The sequence below is a fragment of the Papaver somniferum genome, chromosome 6, assembly GCF_003573695.1.
Source record: "Papaver somniferum cultivar HN1 chromosome 6, ASM357369v1, whole genome shotgun sequence".
Classification (NCBI taxonomy): Eukaryota; Viridiplantae; Streptophyta; class Magnoliopsida; order Ranunculales; family Papaveraceae; genus Papaver; species Papaver somniferum.
This window is the reverse complement of record NC_039363.1, coordinates 101,828,540-101,844,944: the sequence shown is the minus strand read 5'-3', so window position 1 is coordinate 101,844,944 and position 16,405 is coordinate 101,828,540. Positions and strand designations below refer to the sequence as shown.

Genomic DNA, 16,405 nt, shown 5'->3' with positions numbered 1-16,405 from the left:
TGTTAAGATGTTTGGATATATTCTGCCCGGTGAGTTCATTATTTCTTCAGACAGTATGTTATCAATGGCATGCCGCATGCACACATGTTCCGTAGACAGTACATATTTACTAGTTAAGCATATGCTGCTAGAATGTCAAAATTGACTAGTATTTTCCTGGATTATGGCCATTGGATATGCAGATGAGTGACTAGTATTTTTTAATCCCATTTCAAGCCACTAAGTGCATGTAGTCACAATTGAAATCCATATATTTTATGGAGATATCACAGACTAGGAGGTCTGATAATATCCGAGGCAATTGCATTTGTCACCAGAAACCCCATGTTATTTTTTTATGACCTAAAGTTTCAAGTGGAACACAAATTTGGCACCTCTGGCCATGGCAATTGCATTTGCCACCAGAAAGAAACCCACACAAGACGTGCCCTTCACCTGAAAGCGAAAATGATATAGAACCTTAGTTATAAGAAGAAAGAGTAGAAAGAAAAAGTTTCTCAAGTTTTTTCAAAATTTCTTTTGGTTCTTGTAAGGGATAGTGTCTGCTAGAGAGTAGTCAGTGAAGCTGAATTCTTGTACTTGGGAGAGTTTCAATGGCAGAGTGGAATATGGTTATAAGACTTAAGTGTCTTACTTTTTTAAGCTTTTGGGTGTTTATTACTTGTTGTGTGATTGTGGAAGCAGCTAGAGAAAATGCATTGATGGGTCACCACCATCATGATCATGGTCATAATATTGCAGATAACTGGGTTCACGAGACTACGTACGCACGACCTTGCAATCATATTGGGAGTCCAGCATTAGGATACGGAGGTGCAACCACCGGGGCTGGTTGTGGCTCTGGTAGTAGTACGGGACATGGTTATGCAGGTGGCAGTGGTAGTGGTTTTGGCTCAGGCTCAGGACAAGGTAGTGGAAGCACTGAAGGCTCTGGATCGGGATTTGGCTACGGCCACGGCAGCGGCAGCTCAGGTTATGGAACTGGTACGGGCAGTGGCGGCGGCTTCGGGTCAGGTTCAGGATCTGGCTTTGGTAATGGCGGTGGGAGTGGCTCTAGCTATGGTTCTGTAGGGGGTGTAGGCGGTGGCGACTCAAATTTTGGTCCTGGCGTAGCTGATGGTGGCTCAAGTTATGGTTTGGGTGGCGGTAATGGACTTGGAGACGGTGATGGAGGTGATCCAATTCCTCTCAGGAAAACTACTCGTGGTTAATCGGCCATCACCTACGATACCTTCAAGTTCAGATAGTAGAGACAATAAGTTCAGTCTTCACCAACTAGTCTGTAGTTTAGCTTTTTAAATTATGTTTTTTTCTCAGAAATGTTTCAGTTCTAGCTTTAGTTTTCTGTCTCTTTTACAAGTAATGCAAAATCTGTTGCGGTAAACCATAATGTGCCGGATGATTAGGAACCATTCTCTTTGGTTTCGGTTCTGGTTTTGTCCGGAACCGTACCAAAGAGTTGTCTTAACTCTTTTAACACACTCTTTCCCGAGAAAATGAAATACAACTGAAGCCAAATCTTTCTTCAATTCAGACTTTTTCATCCAGAAAATCCAAATCAAAATGACAATCCGACCTACAAATCCCGTCTTTAGGGTGATTATAATTAGTAACAGTGATAGTAGAAGAAAACGGTGGTTCAGTACAGGTTCTGATGGTGGGAATAATAATTTCGCGGGAGAAAATGCTTATGAGATATTAATGGTTTCAGAGAATAGCAGTTTTGATGAAATCAAAGCTTCATTTCGAAAATTAGCCAAAGAAACTCATCCTGATTTAGTAGGTGGTTCTTCTGATCCAGCTTCCTCTCAACGATTTGTTCAAATTCTTGCCGCTTATGAGGTAATTTGTTTGTTGAATCGATGACTATAAGTAATTTTACTGGAATTGGTTTGTGAATTATCTTTTTATTAGGTCAAACTCATCATTTTTGGTGTAAAAATTCAAAATAATATGTATCCCTTTGCTTGATAGGATATGCTATAGACCCTAAAATACAAAATTGAGCACTAATATCTTAGTCGGCTTAAGCAGTGGCTTATAGTACTGCTCTTACTTCAATTATCCAGAAATATCAATATGGAATGTGTGTGTTGGTCTCTGGAAGTTATATTTCATGAGGTGCTTCCAATAGTTATGTGTTATTGTAGATGTTTTCTGAGTATAGCTAAAGGAAGAATCTAAACTACATTTATCTACTGTGTTGTAGATTCTTTCAGATTCAGAGAAGAGAGCTCACTATGATATGTATCTGTTCTCTCAAAGAAAGGTTATACAGAAAGTCTCCAGGCAAGGTTCACCTATGTTCATATAGGAGTCTGATGATTCAATGTCAAATGAGATGGAAGTAGTTGAATGGCTACGTTGGTACAGATATGCTATCAATGACATTGTTTCACAGGAGAAAGTTGTTGTTGGAACAGGCTACTTTGATGTACTGGAGGGTGAATTTTACTCAGCTGTACGTGCAGCTTATTATGGGCCTTATATTGAATCTTTGGATCATCTTCCTGAATGTTTTGAAGCTGAGGAGAGATCTGCATATGGAACCCCAGATGTGCTTCACTTAGTTTCTGGTCGTGATCTCTTTGGAATTGTATGTATTGTTAATAAGCGTCCTGAATTAGCACAGTCGTGCTATGAAAAGTTGAGTTCTTTTGCATTTGATGGCTCCAACCTGTGTCAATCTGTTAAAGATATGAGCGTCAGCAATTATTCTTCACAAGTTGAAAATCAAGAAACTCTGCAGATGGAAACGAGGCCTTGTATTGACAGGACATCAGATGTTTATAAAGATTTAGAATTGCATATTGGTGGAAAAGTGGTTGCGGTGGCTAGTAGGATACCTCCAAAAACTTGTACTGATGGAATTCAAAACGAAGATGACGAAGATCATATACATGTTTTTCTCAGTTCAGAAGAATGTCCACTGTATGTTAGGTCAGAGATTTCTATGAACTCATCTTCTAGTAATTCTTCAGCATCGAAGATTCTTTTGGGAACAATAGCTGGTCTAGGAAATAACTGCGAAGAAGGATCCTGCTATGTCTACAATAATAGTGGTAGACAAACTCACGTGATTATGAAACATAGAACATTGATGGTTCGTATTATTTTCCTTGAATATGTTTGTTACTTTCATTTCCCATATACTAGATAAAAGGGTGAAACTGGATTTAGTTGACTGGAAGTAATTGGTGGGTTTATAAACTACATGACTTTAGTGGACCTTTTCTGGTGAAAATGCATAATAGTGCGTATAGTAGTTTATGTTAACTAGCATCACTAAGGGATATGAAGTCGAGCTGGAAGTTAGTTCCTGCCATAGATGCTACCAAAGTCATTAGCTCATTCATGAACCCGTCTGCACTGGTTCAGGTGAAGCACATGCATTGGTATCAAGCTGGAAAGGAAGTTTCTCCATGCGAATGTAGATGCAGCAGAGCCTGTTTGCCTCCTAGCAAGTAAGTTTATATTTTATTATTATTTCATTCTATATCCAGATAAGTAATTCACTTGATGTTTGTGCGAGTGTGTGTGTGTGTGTGTATCTTGGATGGTCATATCTGTATCTTTTCTCATGTCTAAGAAGCATATAGCATCCTCCACATCAGGATTTTTAGTCAGACTTAGAATAGTGATCCTCTGTCTTCTGAGTTGATATACTGTGGATGTGGGACCATTCAGAGAAATTCAGGTTAAACTCATCTGATGTAATTGTTAGTGTTATCTCCCAACGTTATTTGCTAGTGCAACTGCATTTCAGAGTTTTCTCAACTGTAATTGTCGAGATACTTCTGAAAGTCGTGTGAATCGAATTTGACCAAATTTGCATTGTTTTAGAGTTTTCTAGTTGCTTAGGCGTAAAGAAATCATCTCTTAGAAATTGTTGGGTTATATAGAAAAGGTACCCCACCTCAATGCTTGGTTGATACTGGTTAGTATTACACTGAGTATACTGTATGGAATGTGACCATGGGGACCCCTTCCATCCATCTCGGGATCTTTGTTTGGACTTCTTGTTGTTTTCATGCTAGTCATGATGCTCTACGTCAATGTTCCGGGCTTTAATGGTGTGTATCTCAGTTTCCTTATAAACGGCAACCTGTATCCTGAAATATAAATTCTGATTTAGTGTTTGGTATCTGTCCTACTGATATCAAAAAGCTCATGTGAGGTTGTTTTTCCAGATTTTGGCTATTCGAGCCCCGATGCCACATGCATGATATTGGGGGTTGGTATGTAGAAACATTTGGCCGAGATAAAAAAGGCAAGACAGTTCCCTGCCAGAGACAGTGGGACAGCTTTAATGAATTTGAACAGCCTGAGCAGTAAGTTAAACTGGCATCTGTACTTGCTTTAATAGATCACAGTGACAGTTAAATCATCCAGTGTCTCAATTAGAAACTCATTAACTTTGTTTAAGGATGTTTTTTTTTTTTTACTTTTTACCTGAGATGCGGAAGGATAAGTTTTAGGATGCAGGAATTTCTCCGGCATTGAAGTTTGCAATACTACTTATCCTTGTTACCAAAAAGACTTGCTATGTGCTGTGTGCAGGAGACTTCATCCCGCAATGTATTTGCTAACACTCGCGTATAGAAGTCTAGATCTCGAAGATGCAAAGAGAACGAAACGGACAGTTAAGGATATTGCTGAAGCAAAGCTGTTAAATATTTTCCGCTGGTGCAAGAAGCTTGTTTGAGGAGAACAAAAGGAGCTGCTTCCTTGTATGGAATTATTGATTCTTAGGGGAAAAATCCCTACTCCTCAAGCTCGTATCACCATCTGGCTAGGAATTGTCACAACCTGACAATGTGCTCTCTACTTTCACCACGACTTCTGAAAGTGAGTTGAAATGGGTAAGAATTTCTTTGTAATTTGGTGGTATTTATTGGTTTTCAGCTACTAGATTTTCTTATTGACATTTGATGGCGCTTCCAGACAATTTATTAAAAAAAAAACAACCCATGAGAAATCATCTCATCTTAGTCAAATATTGCTGAGCAGAATGCGCAGCTGCCTGTTACTTTCTAGCGTCCTTTGTTGTTTCCTATAAAATGCTGCAATCCTAATTCAAAATTATTTACCATTTTATTCTGCTTCAGTGGTTCTTATATTTCTGAGCAGAATGCGCAGCTGCCTGTTACTTTCTAGCGTCCTTTGTTGTTTCACTATAAAATGCTGCAATCCTAATTCAAAATTATCTACCATTTTATTCTGCTTCAGTGGTTCTTATATTGCTGAGCAGAATGTGCAGCTGCCTGTTACTTTCTAGCGTCCTTTGTTGTTTCACTATAAAATGCTGCAATCCTCATTCAAAGTTATTTACCAATTTATTCTGCTTCAGTGGCTCTTATTTGAAATTGTTTAGTATAATCTGCTGTGTTATCTGTAATACTTGTTTCTCTATCATTTAAGGTATATTTTGTACCAGATGCTTTTTGATACTAACAATCTAGTCGATCCACAAAAATAATTATATGATATTTTATGAAGCTTCCATATTATATTACACTATATGAGAATAACAATGATAATGGTGCATGTTTATTTTGTGCACTAGTTTAGTAGATCGTCCCATTTGCAGTATTGACCACCTGCTAATGCACGGTAAAATCTATCCCTGCAGTAGACTGGCCGGCCATCAGCGGCCTTAGCAGCAGCTGCTGCTAGGTCATCGTTATCCTTCACATCTAGTGGAGGGCTTAGCAACTCTTCCCTTCTATGGTTTCCACAAGAAAGACACGAGGAAAAACAAAACTATTGTAAGAGCTTGACATTCAATGTTCTTTAGAGCATAAAACAACACTATAGATTTGTTACCTGATGTTGGATTTTGATATGTTTGAAGTTGGTAAATTTGATTGATCAGAAAATCTTGTATGAAAGAAATCTTGCACTGGTGCAGCAAAGGCGAACAGAAACACGGCTGATACAAGCACTGCGCCAGTGCCGACTAGTGTCTGTTTCAGCAACTTGATGACTGGCTTTACCTAAATGCAGATATTTTTTATACAATCTTGTGAGACAGTTGATACCTAAATAATTTAGTGAACATATTAATTACAAGATGTTCTCAGCCCAACTATCTAATGAAGGAACCATGAACACCGCAAGTACCTTATAAGAGCCCAAAAGCCTGTCTCGAGCCAAGATCTGTAACCCAAAATGCTCATATTAGAAAAACTCAAGAAGGGAAGAGATCTTATTCACTATGTTATCAGGAAAATGATTAACAAAACAAGTAATGACTGTGTGCATGTAGACCTCATCAAATTTAAGGTTTAAGTTATACAGCTTCCCAACTTTAAGTTAACCATGAAACATGACCTTTTGTTGCTATTGTTGTTGTGAAATCATTTTCTCTATCAACTAAGCTGCACTTTTCTTGTTTAGCTTGTTTTTAAGGTGTATCTATTACTTCTTAGTCATTGTTCTTTAAGATCAGCACTTTTATGATTGCAGTTGCCAAAGCAAGTGCATATATTGTGATAGTTGTCTGTATAATCATTAAAAATTTCTTGTTCATTTTGTGTTTCCCTTAATTTTCTGCCTGGACTTGTTTAGGAGGTGAGGCGACATGGTGAACCACAGTCGAGTTCTAAAGCAGAGCAGGTAATCTTCTGTGTTCGTGATTGCAGCACTTAACTTATACCCTTGCCAGTGTACATATAACACTTTCCCCCCCTTCTTAAACAGTACTCCATGAAATCTATGATTGTAGATTATATTTTTTCCGGTTCAGAAAACAAAGGGCTTAAGAGTTTATAGCAGATAATAACTAACCTCCGGTGGCTTTACATACATTTGTCCATCATACCATCCACTCTCTTCATAGGGTACAACTGCTGACAGAAGTCTATCCCCGACATAACTCCAGCCCTGCATTAAACAACACAAGTAGTTTAAACCGTGCTAAGCATTCAATAAATGAGTTTTAGGATTACTGCGAAGATAAAGGATAGCTTAAATGACCATGTATGGCTCCAAATAATAATTTTCATCTTATTTTTCTTTTAAAACCAAGAGCTCCGAATTGTTGAAAAGTCTGTATGGTGTTCAATATGTTATTGCATTTATTTTCAGAATTTGAGTGGGGGGATTTTTGCTCTGAGCATTGATTCTCTTTAGAAGCTCAGATTAGAAATTATATGAGTAATAGATGAAAATGCAAGGAAAATTATACCAAGTATATCCTCAGAACGACTAGTGACACCAGAAATAGACTTCCAATTCCAGCAGCTAGTGCAAATTTTAGAGGCTCCTGCAAGGTTCCAGAACAAATAATATAGTATGTTATGATAGAAGATAAAAAGTCATATTTTGATTAGGACAATCCGGTTAATGGCCAGATTCCCATATAGTGTAGAAGCAGGTTGCTGTGTTATTTTTTAATTTGATACATGCTACTCTTGGTGTAAAGATTTCATCCTTTAGTGCTGTACATTATTCTGAGTCTTTGCCCTGTTAGACTGAGAAATTGTTCTTTTTCTTACATCTAATTTAGATTTTCAATGTAATAACCATAGATGTGGATGCCATTTTATTGATATGGTAATTTTAATTGCGGGAACTTTTCAGGTTTTATCAGCTTACGCTGGAGGGATTAAAACTTGCTGCTGCAATTGGCACACCCAGAACCGTGAAGGTGATCAACCAGAGCGTTCCAATACGTATGAAAAAAGAGCCTGGACTCAGTTCTCCCCATGAATATATCGGCCCTTCTTTGAGAGATGAGTATTCATTTACCTGTTAATGTCACCAACAACCAACCAAATGATATAAAAAAATGCATGATATACTAACAACTGCACATTTCTGCGGAAACAAAATGGTTCTTAGAGTAAGTTACTAAGTTGTGTACTACATACCGGTCTTTGGTCAAAGGGAACTCCAATTTCCAATCCTGGATCCCAGTTTCGTCCAGTGAAACCACTCGCACCACCATTGCTTCCTCTTCCATTATTAGTTTCATCTCTCAAGGCCCTTACCTGCAACGACGGCAACTGGAACTGCCGTCCACTTCCCAATAATCCCCACTTAAGGCCAGCAGAGTTGCTTCCACTAGTCTTTGGTTGCCTCACATTGGGGACCTGCAGACTGCAAGCAGTATGCAGTCTAAGCATCTCTGTTTCCCCTTCATACACTAAATGTATCGTTAACAAAGTGTTTACTTAGGTAGCTCTTTCTTTTATGTTGTTGATGACGTTAAAAAGAAGAGGCCTTCAAACTTAAAAGGATCAGTATAAATATATGGTGATCTCTGGATTTGGAAGCATACAGACTTTTACGTGGAGGAAAATATTGCAGGGCCCAAATATATAATTTCTTTTTCTTCTATTAGTATTATCCAAATTCTTTGAAGGTAGATTTTTCCATTTTGTATTTATCTTTCTGTGGCTGGCGATGAATGAGTGAAGGGTAGAGGTTGTGACGTGTGTCTCTTTGTTTAGTTTGCACGGTGCTTTGCGTGTGCACCTTGTGTATCCTTGTAAAGTTGTATGCGCTGTGTGTGTAATTTGGTGTCTGCTCAACTTCATCCATCTCCAATTGTGGCAAGAGTTTGAGGATTTCGCATTATAATTTTTTAGCCAAATTGTTGTACAAAAAGATTGACAAGTGCTTTTGCACTTCTCTGAAAATGATGCTAACAAAGCATCTTTTAGGGGGCTAATTGCCAACAGTGTGCTCTTTATTTACTCCTAATGTACGTGTGCTCACGTTTTCTTGATTAGTACACTTAAAATGCCTAGTATGTGGAGAATCTAAATATATATTTGGCATGGATCTAAATTTAGTAAGGCGTTGCAAACGTGATTAATGAGAGAATAAAGTTAAAATCCAATTAAGAAATGATCAATCCTCCTCACCCACTACTTATAAATGCTGCTGATCTCAGGGTGGCAAGTCTTGTTCACTGAGCTCTAAATCAGGGTTGAATAAATATATCTCTAGATGTGGCTGGTAGTGGTGGCCTGGTGGGTAACCTCCTAGAGCTTTCTTACACACAAACCAGAAAAATTTACTTTAAAAAACCGAAAAATACAGTTATTGTTTATACGCCAAATTGCTATAGGGGGTTATCAATTTGATAGGGGATTACCAATCCTTTGTCTCGAAGATCACAAGTCGTTTGGTAAATGACAAAATCCCTCTTACACTAGTCAGTTGATTCGAGTTGTCCGTCGATAAACAAAAAGATTACCTTTGTTCATGAATCTTAGTAGTAGTAATAATTTATTAATCCCATGAGTTTTTTTTTAAGTCATTTTTCTCTAAAATGAGTACTAAAATTGTGCTTCCCACCTTATTTAAAAATAAGAAAAAGAAAAAAAAAAAACATAACTCCCGCGTTTGTGATTTTAGCTTGAGTTGACTTGATCAATCTTCCAAGCTCGACAGAAAAGATTGAGACAGAGGCGTAGATCGGAAAGTCTAATCTCGTTGAAGAATGAAAGTAAGGAATAGAGGGGGATTATTCAGAGCAAAGCTAGAATTACCCATTGTTTTACTTTCATGCACTCTATTTTTCCTTGCTGGTTTCTTTGGATCCGTTCTCCTTTCTCAAGTAAGTTTCTTAAATTACTTTTTTTTTTTAATTTTTTTTTTGTTATGGATTAAATTTGTGTTGCTGCTGATCTTATTTGTTAAAAAGTTCCAGGATATTGATGAAGTTGTACCTAAATCTAGGATACTTGAGGAATCTGTAGTAGAAGAAAAAGAGGATAAAGTGTTTGAATCAATTCCTAATGGAGATACTGGGGATTCTTATGTTACTTCCATTCCTTGTCAGGTAATTTATTATCATCTTATTTTGTTATTTTTGACATTGTGAACTAGTTTTATAGGCTGGTTGTAGTCCTCTTTCTTGACTTGCCCTTCTTGCATCAATGATTTGCATAAGCATTGCCTCACATGTTGCAGGTTTTGAGCTGGAAACCTCGTGCTGTTTATTATCCTGGTTTTGCAACTGCAGAGCAATGTGACAACATAATTAAAAAGGCCAAGGAAAGTCTTAGTCCATCAGGCTTGGCTTTCAGGAAAGGAGAAACTGCTGACAACACCAAGGGAGTAAGAACAAGGTAAACTGTTTTCTTTTCCGCACTTGTACATTGAACTCGAAGGATCATTATTATTAAAGCAGCTGCATGCAAGTAAGCATATCATATTGTCTCAGCCAGACCCTCATATTGATGATATGACCCAGCTTTGACTGCCGTATTTTCATGGCACATGGCATTTCTCTGGTGTGAACACTGTCAGAATCCTGTGTCTAAACTCTCCCTAGAAGGCTTAGGAAACATGTGAAGTCCAAGCCAGACCCAGAGGACCCAACTAAATGCCCCTCTAGGCAAGATGGGAGATTACAGTCTGACCCCCTATAGACATGGATTTCTTGCTCTGGTACCATTCTGTGAGAGAGTAGAACCCCCATGTCCACCAACACTAAACCCCTTTTTGGCATTGGCCATTGTATAATCGTGGCATGGGGTTCTACACTGCTGAGAGACTTGGATCAAAGGACATCTCTAGCTCCCCTGTAAGGAGGCCAAGGCAGAATGTTTAGTCCAAGCTGGGTCTGATGGACTGAATAGACTCCCCTCTCTAGGCAATGTGAGACGTTACACATATGTCAAGTTAATCTTATGGAATTGGTTTCCTAGATAAATTTGACTTGGTGTACTGTCTGATATTTCATCTTTGGAAGAAAATGAGACTAGACTACCTATATAAGATTTTAGACAATTTTGGTCGTAAAGTATAGTGTTTATACCGAAGATCTCCCTCGTTCTCGAAGTTAGTTTCTGAAATCCATTTTGTTAAATGTTCGCACTACTTAAGTTAACAACCAAGGCCGCCACATTGCATGCTTATTTTATTTGTTAAATATCGAAGGCGTTCACTGCTAGTTTCAGTTTTGTTCTTGTATATCTTTAAACAGTTGATTATAGTACTTTTTATTGTGATATCTAGTGTTGCCTTTACAAATGTCAGCTTAATGACTAAAAGCTTCTTATTATATGCATTTCTTATAGAATGTCTTGCTGCATTTCTTAAATTAAACCCTGGTATCACATTTCTCCATAACAGTTCAGGCACATTTCTCAGTGCGTATAGCGACTCAACTGGAACCTTGGCCCAGATTGAGGAAAAAATAGCAAGGGCTACAATGCTTCCAAGGAGCCATGGCGAGGTAATCTTGGAATATACATTTCCTTGTGTAATTAATATTATCTGTTGCTTCGAGTATACGTAAAGATCACATTACTCTGTCATGCAGTACAATCCTGAATTATTGATAATCGATTAAACAGATTGGTAATATAATAGTGTCTTGTTGTTATCGTAATATTTCTGATGTATTTTGAATTAGTTACCTTTTATTTTCGGGAATTTTGAAGTAGTCTGAGTAATTCGAGGATATCACCATCTTGTAGGCGTTCAATGTTCTGCGCTATGAGATTGGACAGAAATATTTATCTCATCATGATTCATTCAACCCAACCGAGTATGGACCACAAAGGAGCCAAAGGGTATTTATTCTCTCTGTTTCACATATCTAATTCTATTTCTTCCCTATTTGTTCTCTTTCATAAAGCGGGAAGGTGCTAATTTCTTTCATTTGATAATTAGAATTGGATGGTGTTTACCTGGTAAGAGCTTCATTAGTAACTGCTTGAATTAAAGGTTAATCCTTTACATTGTCTTTCGAAGGAATGGAATTGCTAATGGGGAAAATGAAAATCGAGATTGGCGTGTTTTACTTCTGAGAATTTTGACAAGCAAACTTTATGTACATTATTCCAATATCATTAGCATGATATCTAGACTTTAACCATTCACTAGAATGTCCAGGAATCAATTTCAAGACCTTAATTTAAACCAATGAGATGCATTTTTTGTGAGAACCGTTAGCTTACACTTAGTTTCTTAAAGACTCATTCTTTTCTATAAATCACAATGAGATGCTCTTGTTGTTGAGAATCGTGAACTCAAGCATATTTTTCATGCAGATAGCGTCCTTCCTGTTATATCTTTCTGATGTGGAAGAAGGTGGTGAAACAATGTTCCCGTACGAGGTAAGATAATTTAGAAGCTTTTATTTTACTTTTCCCAGTAAGTGACTTAAAGATTCTTACTTGTTGAAATGCAGAATGGTTCGAATATGAATATCGGCTATGACTATGAAAAATGTATTGGCTTAAAAGTGAAGCCCCGTAGAGGGGATGGCCTGCTCTTTTATTCGTTATATCCAAATGGCACGATTGATCAGGTATCCAATTCTGCACAAAGTCAAGTGTCTTTTTTTCTCTTTCATTGTTCTTTGTTTTCCATGTTCTTTCTCTATAGCTCTGCTTCTACACTATTTTCACTTCCATATTTGTGCAGATGTCACTTCATGGGAGTTGTCCGGTGATAATTGGACAAAAATGGGTGGCTACAAAGTGGATCAGGACTCAATAAATGAACGAATGATATTTACGTACACGTAATAAGAAGAGGGAAAATCACGTTACGAGTTTTGTTTTCTCATTGGGTACCTATAGTATAACGATACTTTTTTACTGCTACTGAACTCAAGAGGAGATGAAGGTAAAAAATAAATTTCCGTAAGATGTAAGTTCTTTCTTTGATTAGGGTGGGAAGTGTCGTTATTTTATTTCTAATTAGGTGCATTAGAAAAAAAGAAGGGCAATACACTGAAAACAGTGAATAATTTTAATTTATTTTATCAAAGGTTTCTGAGCATATCGCCCAAACAGAAAAGACTGGCAGATGATTTTAGCGCTGACTGCTACTTTCTAAGTGGTTTATGTTTTGTTTTGCACTATCAATCGCTTAAGCCTCTTTCAAAAATCATCTGCCATCCCCCCTCCTTCAATTAACCTTATTTGAAATTATCTTCTGCAATCTACTGTGTTTTCTCAGTTATATAGTGCATTGCTTGGTACTTGATGGCATTTGTCAATCTACAAAATTAATGATATCGATATTTCTGAAGCTCCCCTTTTATTAGACTCTCGGAGAATAAGAATGAGAATGAGGCATGTCTAGTTAGGTAGATAGCTGCACAATAAAACCTATCTCTGCAATAGACTGGCCTGGCATCAGTCTTATATCCATTACATTTAGCGGGAGTCCTAGCAACTCCTCCCTGTTATAGTCCCAGAAGAAAGACATGAGAATAACTGAAAGTATTGTAAGAATTTGACTACCAATAATCTTTAGAAAGACATGAGAATAATATTCCTTGGTGTTTCCTTGCAAGATGGAGGAAAATATGTAAAGAGTTTGTTTCTCTGAAATTCAGTCATGCGTGCAGAGAAGTGAATTTCTCGTCTTGCAAAGCGAGGTGTACATTTAGACCAAGGGCAATCAATTTGTATACTGCAAGGCCAAATTTTATAACTTGTCTTGGAGTTGGATTTCCTTCTAGTTAGTACTTTAGATTCAGGTGAGTTGCAGTTTTTTTGGTTTTTGAGTTGTCAGGTATGTCTGATTTCTCTTTAGTTGTTTGGGTTGTCAGGTTTATCCGACTCCTCATCTTTTATAACGTTTTTTCTACCTGATGCTGGATTTTGTTATCTTAAATGTTGGAACCTTTGGTTGATGAGCAAAAAACTTGCAGTGCTATGAAAAAAGAAGAAGAAAAGAATGTATGCTTGATGTTGGGTGGCTTGTTCTATAAAAATTTCTTTATTTTTTCTGTTTTTATGGATGGAGTGGCCGTCTATATATCTGACAAGATCTATAGTTATAAACACCCCACACATAGATGCAAGCTAAACTGCAGAAGTTCACAGTGCTGCCACTACGCGGAGCACAAAACTTACCTGCTAAAGTAGAAAACAATGCAATTTTTTTCTTTGGGAAACTGCACATGCTATTGAGTTATGAGCAAGTCAACTCAGTCTTGTTAGTGAGTTTACAGTGTAAAACAATTCGAGAAGAAGAGAGACTTTCAAAGAAGATGGCTAGTTTACAAGAGATTTTAGCTGATTATCCACTCACTAGGCTTGCTAACAAATCGGACTATTACCGTTTTGTGATTCCAATTAAAGCCTGTTCAATGGGACTTATCTGAAACGTCCGAGTTGTTAGCAAGCCTTGTGAGTGGATAATCAGCTATTCTCTTGTAAACTTGCCATCTTCTTTGAATGTCTCTCTTCTTCTCGAACTGTTTTACACTGTAACTCACTAACAAGACTGAGTTGGCTTGCTGATAACTCACCTATGTTGCCTTTTGTCACTCCTTGAAAGTAACTATTGAGTTGTGAACCACAGAGTGAGTAAACGAGTCGAGTCATTAACGAGGCCCCCGATCCAAAAGTACAAATTCTCTATGCATGTACACCACGTGACTGCAAGTTCGTAGCAGTGATTGACGAGTCTGTCTATGACACAAGAAAGTTGGCGTTCGTCACTTGTGCACTAGTAAGAGCTCTACAAGAAGTTGTGGTTGTTGCATCATCTGGTTTTGACAGCATCCACACGAAATTGAACTTGATTCAATGAGCTTGCCATCATGAACTGTTTTTTATATATGCCGACAATTACCAATACTTGAAGAACAGTACTCAAACACAAACGCTAGAAAAGATGATGGAAGTCTAGCTCTGCCGAGCTAGCACGACAGATGGAGTAATGTAGTATGTGTTATCAATATATATAGCAATACAGACAAGGGTCCGGAATAGAGGAGAGCATCATTCTAGTCACCATATGTGATTGCTAGTTTGGCTGTTTGTTAAAATTCTAGGAATTCAGCAGGTGAATGTCTTTAATTTGTCCGATTGTTTAAAATCTATTCTTACGATTCTAAGTATTTATATGAACTACGTAACCATTTGCCAGCCACAGAAGCAACCAAATCTGGATTCCTTGTCTTAAGTTGGTGTCATTTGGCTCAATGTTGTTTTTCGGTGATAAGCATCAAAACGTTTGTGCATGCCTGATTACTTGCTCCTTCCTATGACAATGAAATATTTACCTTTGGCTGGCGCGTGTACTAATATTGAAAGTGCAGACTACTGTGGAAAAGCTTTGTTTTTCTCTTTGTTTTTTCTGTTTTTATAGATGGAGTGGCCGTCTAATGTATCCACAAGACCTGTCATATGAAATATAAACACGTCTGCTTTTATTTATTTTCCACATCTAGCTATAGATATATATACAAGCTACACTGGAGGAGCACAGACAGTGCTGCCACTCCGCAAAAACCAAAACCTATCCACACTTGCTGAAGTAGAAAACGACACAGTTTTTTTCTCTTCTAGTGAAACTTTACATGCATACAAACACGTACCAACCTACCTTAGCGTTTTCCTATGTCCATGCAGATGATCCCTCCTTTGGCCCCATTGATGCATACAAAGATGGAGTTTCTTGCCAGCAATCAGAAAATCCACTGCTTGTAATGGTGTGAAGATGCCTATTAGTTCTTTCAACGTATTCATCCTCAACTTATCTGAGTCAACTAACACACTTGCCAGATCTTTTGAGTGTGAATCCAAAGCCTGATCAACTTGTTCAATATGGGACTCGGTTTCTATAACATCTGAGTTGTTACTAGCAAACCTAGTGAGTGGAGAGTCGGCTATATTCTCTTGTAAACCAGCCATCCTCCTTGAAAGTCTCTGTTCTTCTCGAATTGTGCTACATCTTAACTCACTAACACGACTTAGTTGATCTGCTGATAACTCAACTAAGTTGCCTCTTCTCACTCCTTGTAAGTGCTCGCTGAGTTGTGACTCAAGTTGAGAACCACAAAGCGTGTAAACGAGTTGAATCAATAACGAAGGTCTGCAACCCCCGAACCATAGGTAAGAATTCTCAATGGAAGTACACCACATAGGTGAGAAAATGGATGAAGCTTTGTCTACTGCAAGTTGGGCTCTTCTATTAGTATACTCTTGAAAGTGTTTGATAAGTTTTTCGATGATACAACAAAGTTCTTGCTCGTCGTTTGGCTTTTGGCTGCGTACTTGTAAGAGCTCTTGAAGAAGTTGTTGTTGTTCAATCATCCAGTTCTGGTAGCATTCAAGGATTTGAACTTGATCTGATGAGCTTGCCATCATGAACTCGAGAAAAGTTTGACGGAATCTTCTAAGTGCACACAACAAGTGAAGTAATAGTGTATGTCTTATCTACATCTTTATCTATATACATGGTAATATAGACAAGAGTTTCAATTAGGCGAGCATCATGGTTGCAGTCATGGCCCATGTGATTGCTGGTTTTGGCTGTATGTAGTTTGGAATATAGAAAGTGAAGTGAATCTGCAGGAACTCAATAAATGAATGATTTATCTTACGTACACGTAAGTTAAGAAGGGGGAGATCACATCATGGATTCTTTTTTTTTTTTCTTATATTGGGTACCAAAAGCATAAATTAATAAT

The 16,405-nt window shown here is 37.8% G+C and overlaps 4 protein-coding genes, 1 long non-coding RNA gene and 1 pseudogene across 6 annotated transcripts; 3 read left to right on the top strand and 3 right to left on the bottom strand.

The window, feature by feature from the left end:
• Positions 1-593: 593 nt before the first annotated feature.
• Positions 594-1,211, top strand: LOC113291212 (keratin-associated protein 6-2-like). The gene has a single exon (XM_026540771.1). It carries the CDS (start codon positions 594-596, stop codon positions 1,209-1,211), a length of 618 nt encoding a protein of 205 aa, XP_026396556.1.
• A 314-nt stretch (positions 1,212-1,525) lies between these two features.
• Positions 1,526-7,673, top strand: LOC113288622 (annotated as a pseudogene).
• LOC113288626 lies at positions 2,550-4,588 on the bottom strand. Its single transcript, XR_003330673.1, has 3 exons — positions 4,453-4,588; positions 3,917-4,112; positions 2,550-2,687 (listed from the first exon to the last, which is right to left on the bottom strand). It is a non-coding gene; the product is annotated as an uncharacterized LOC113288626 (long non-coding RNA).
• LOC113288623 (protein CONSERVED IN THE GREEN LINEAGE AND DIATOMS 27, chloroplastic-like) lies at positions 5,460-8,231 on the bottom strand. Its single transcript, XM_026537713.1, has 7 exons — positions 7,875-8,231; positions 7,600-7,752; positions 7,190-7,267; positions 6,790-6,885; positions 6,124-6,159; positions 5,827-5,996; positions 5,460-5,725 (listed from the first exon to the last, which is right to left on the bottom strand). Exons 1-7 carry the CDS (start codon positions 8,127-8,129, stop codon positions 5,563-5,565), a joined length of 951 nt encoding a protein of 316 aa, XP_026393498.1. The 5' UTR covers positions 8,130-8,231; the 3' UTR covers positions 5,460-5,562.
• Positions 8,232-8,962: 731 nt separating this feature from the next.
• On the top strand, positions 8,963-12,758 carry LOC113288624 (probable prolyl 4-hydroxylase 9). 2 transcript variants are annotated; one of them, XM_026537715.1, is made up of 8 exons: positions 8,963-9,571; positions 9,665-9,796; positions 9,928-10,085; positions 11,095-11,197; positions 11,442-11,537; positions 12,018-12,083; positions 12,158-12,277; positions 12,394-12,758. In XM_026537715.1, the coding sequence occupies exons 1-8, from the start codon at positions 9,455-9,457 to the stop codon at positions 12,466-12,468; spliced, it is 867 nt and encodes a 288-aa protein (XP_026393500.1). In that variant the 5' UTR covers positions 8,963-9,454; the 3' UTR covers positions 12,469-12,758. The 2 variants fall into 2 exon arrangements, with proteins under 2 accessions (XP_026393500.1, XP_026393499.1); XM_026537714.1 differs by having other exon boundaries at positions 8,979-9,571; positions 9,659-9,796.
• A 2,248-nt stretch (positions 12,759-15,006) lies between these two features.
• On the bottom strand, positions 15,007-16,182 carry LOC113285975 (protein DOG1-like 3). Its single transcript, XM_026534708.1, has 2 exons — positions 15,319-16,182; positions 15,007-15,112 (listed from the first exon to the last, which is right to left on the bottom strand). Exons 1-2 carry the CDS (start codon positions 16,080-16,082, stop codon positions 15,076-15,078), a joined length of 801 nt encoding a protein of 266 aa, XP_026390493.1. The 5' UTR covers positions 16,083-16,182; the 3' UTR covers positions 15,007-15,075.
• Between the last annotated feature and the right edge of the window lie 223 nt (positions 16,183-16,405).

Excerpts from the sequence above, each read along its gene's own strand:
- LOC113291212 (XM_026540771.1), top strand. The coding sequence starts at position 594 with ATGGCAGAGTGGAATATGGTTATAAGACTTAAGTGTCTTACTTTTTTA.
- LOC113285975 (XM_026534708.1), bottom strand. The coding sequence starts at position 16,082 with ATGATGGCAAGCTCATCAGATCAAGTTCAAATCCTTGAATGCTACCAG. Across the intron at positions 15,113-15,318 it reads GGACATAGGAAAACGCTAAG|GTCTTGTGGATACATTAGAC; the intron begins GTAGGTTGGTAC and ends TTCATATGACAG.
- LOC113288624 (XM_026537714.1), top strand. The coding sequence starts at position 9,455 with ATGAAAGTAAGGAATAGAGGGGGATTATTCAGAGCAAAGCTAGAATTA. Across the intron at positions 11,198-11,441 it reads TTCCAAGGAGCCATGGCGAG|GCGTTCAATGTTCTGCGCTA; the intron begins GTAATCTTGGAA and ends ACCATCTTGTAG. Across the intron at positions 12,278-12,393 it reads CAAATGGCACGATTGATCAG|ATGTCACTTCATGGGAGTTG; the intron begins GTATCCAATTCT and ends ATATTTGTGCAG.
- LOC113288623 (XM_026537713.1), bottom strand. The coding sequence starts at position 8,129 with ATGCTTAGACTGCATACTGCTTGCAGTCTGCAGGTCCCCAATGTGAGG. Across the intron at positions 7,268-7,599 it reads CAAGTTTTAATCCCTCCAGC|GAGCCTCTAAAATTTGCACT; the intron begins GTAAGCTGATAA and ends GGAACCTTGCAG. Across the intron at positions 5,997-6,123 it reads GGCTTTTGGGCTCTTATAAG|GTAAAGCCAGTCATCAAGTT; the intron begins GTACTTGCGGTG and ends ATCTGCATTTAG.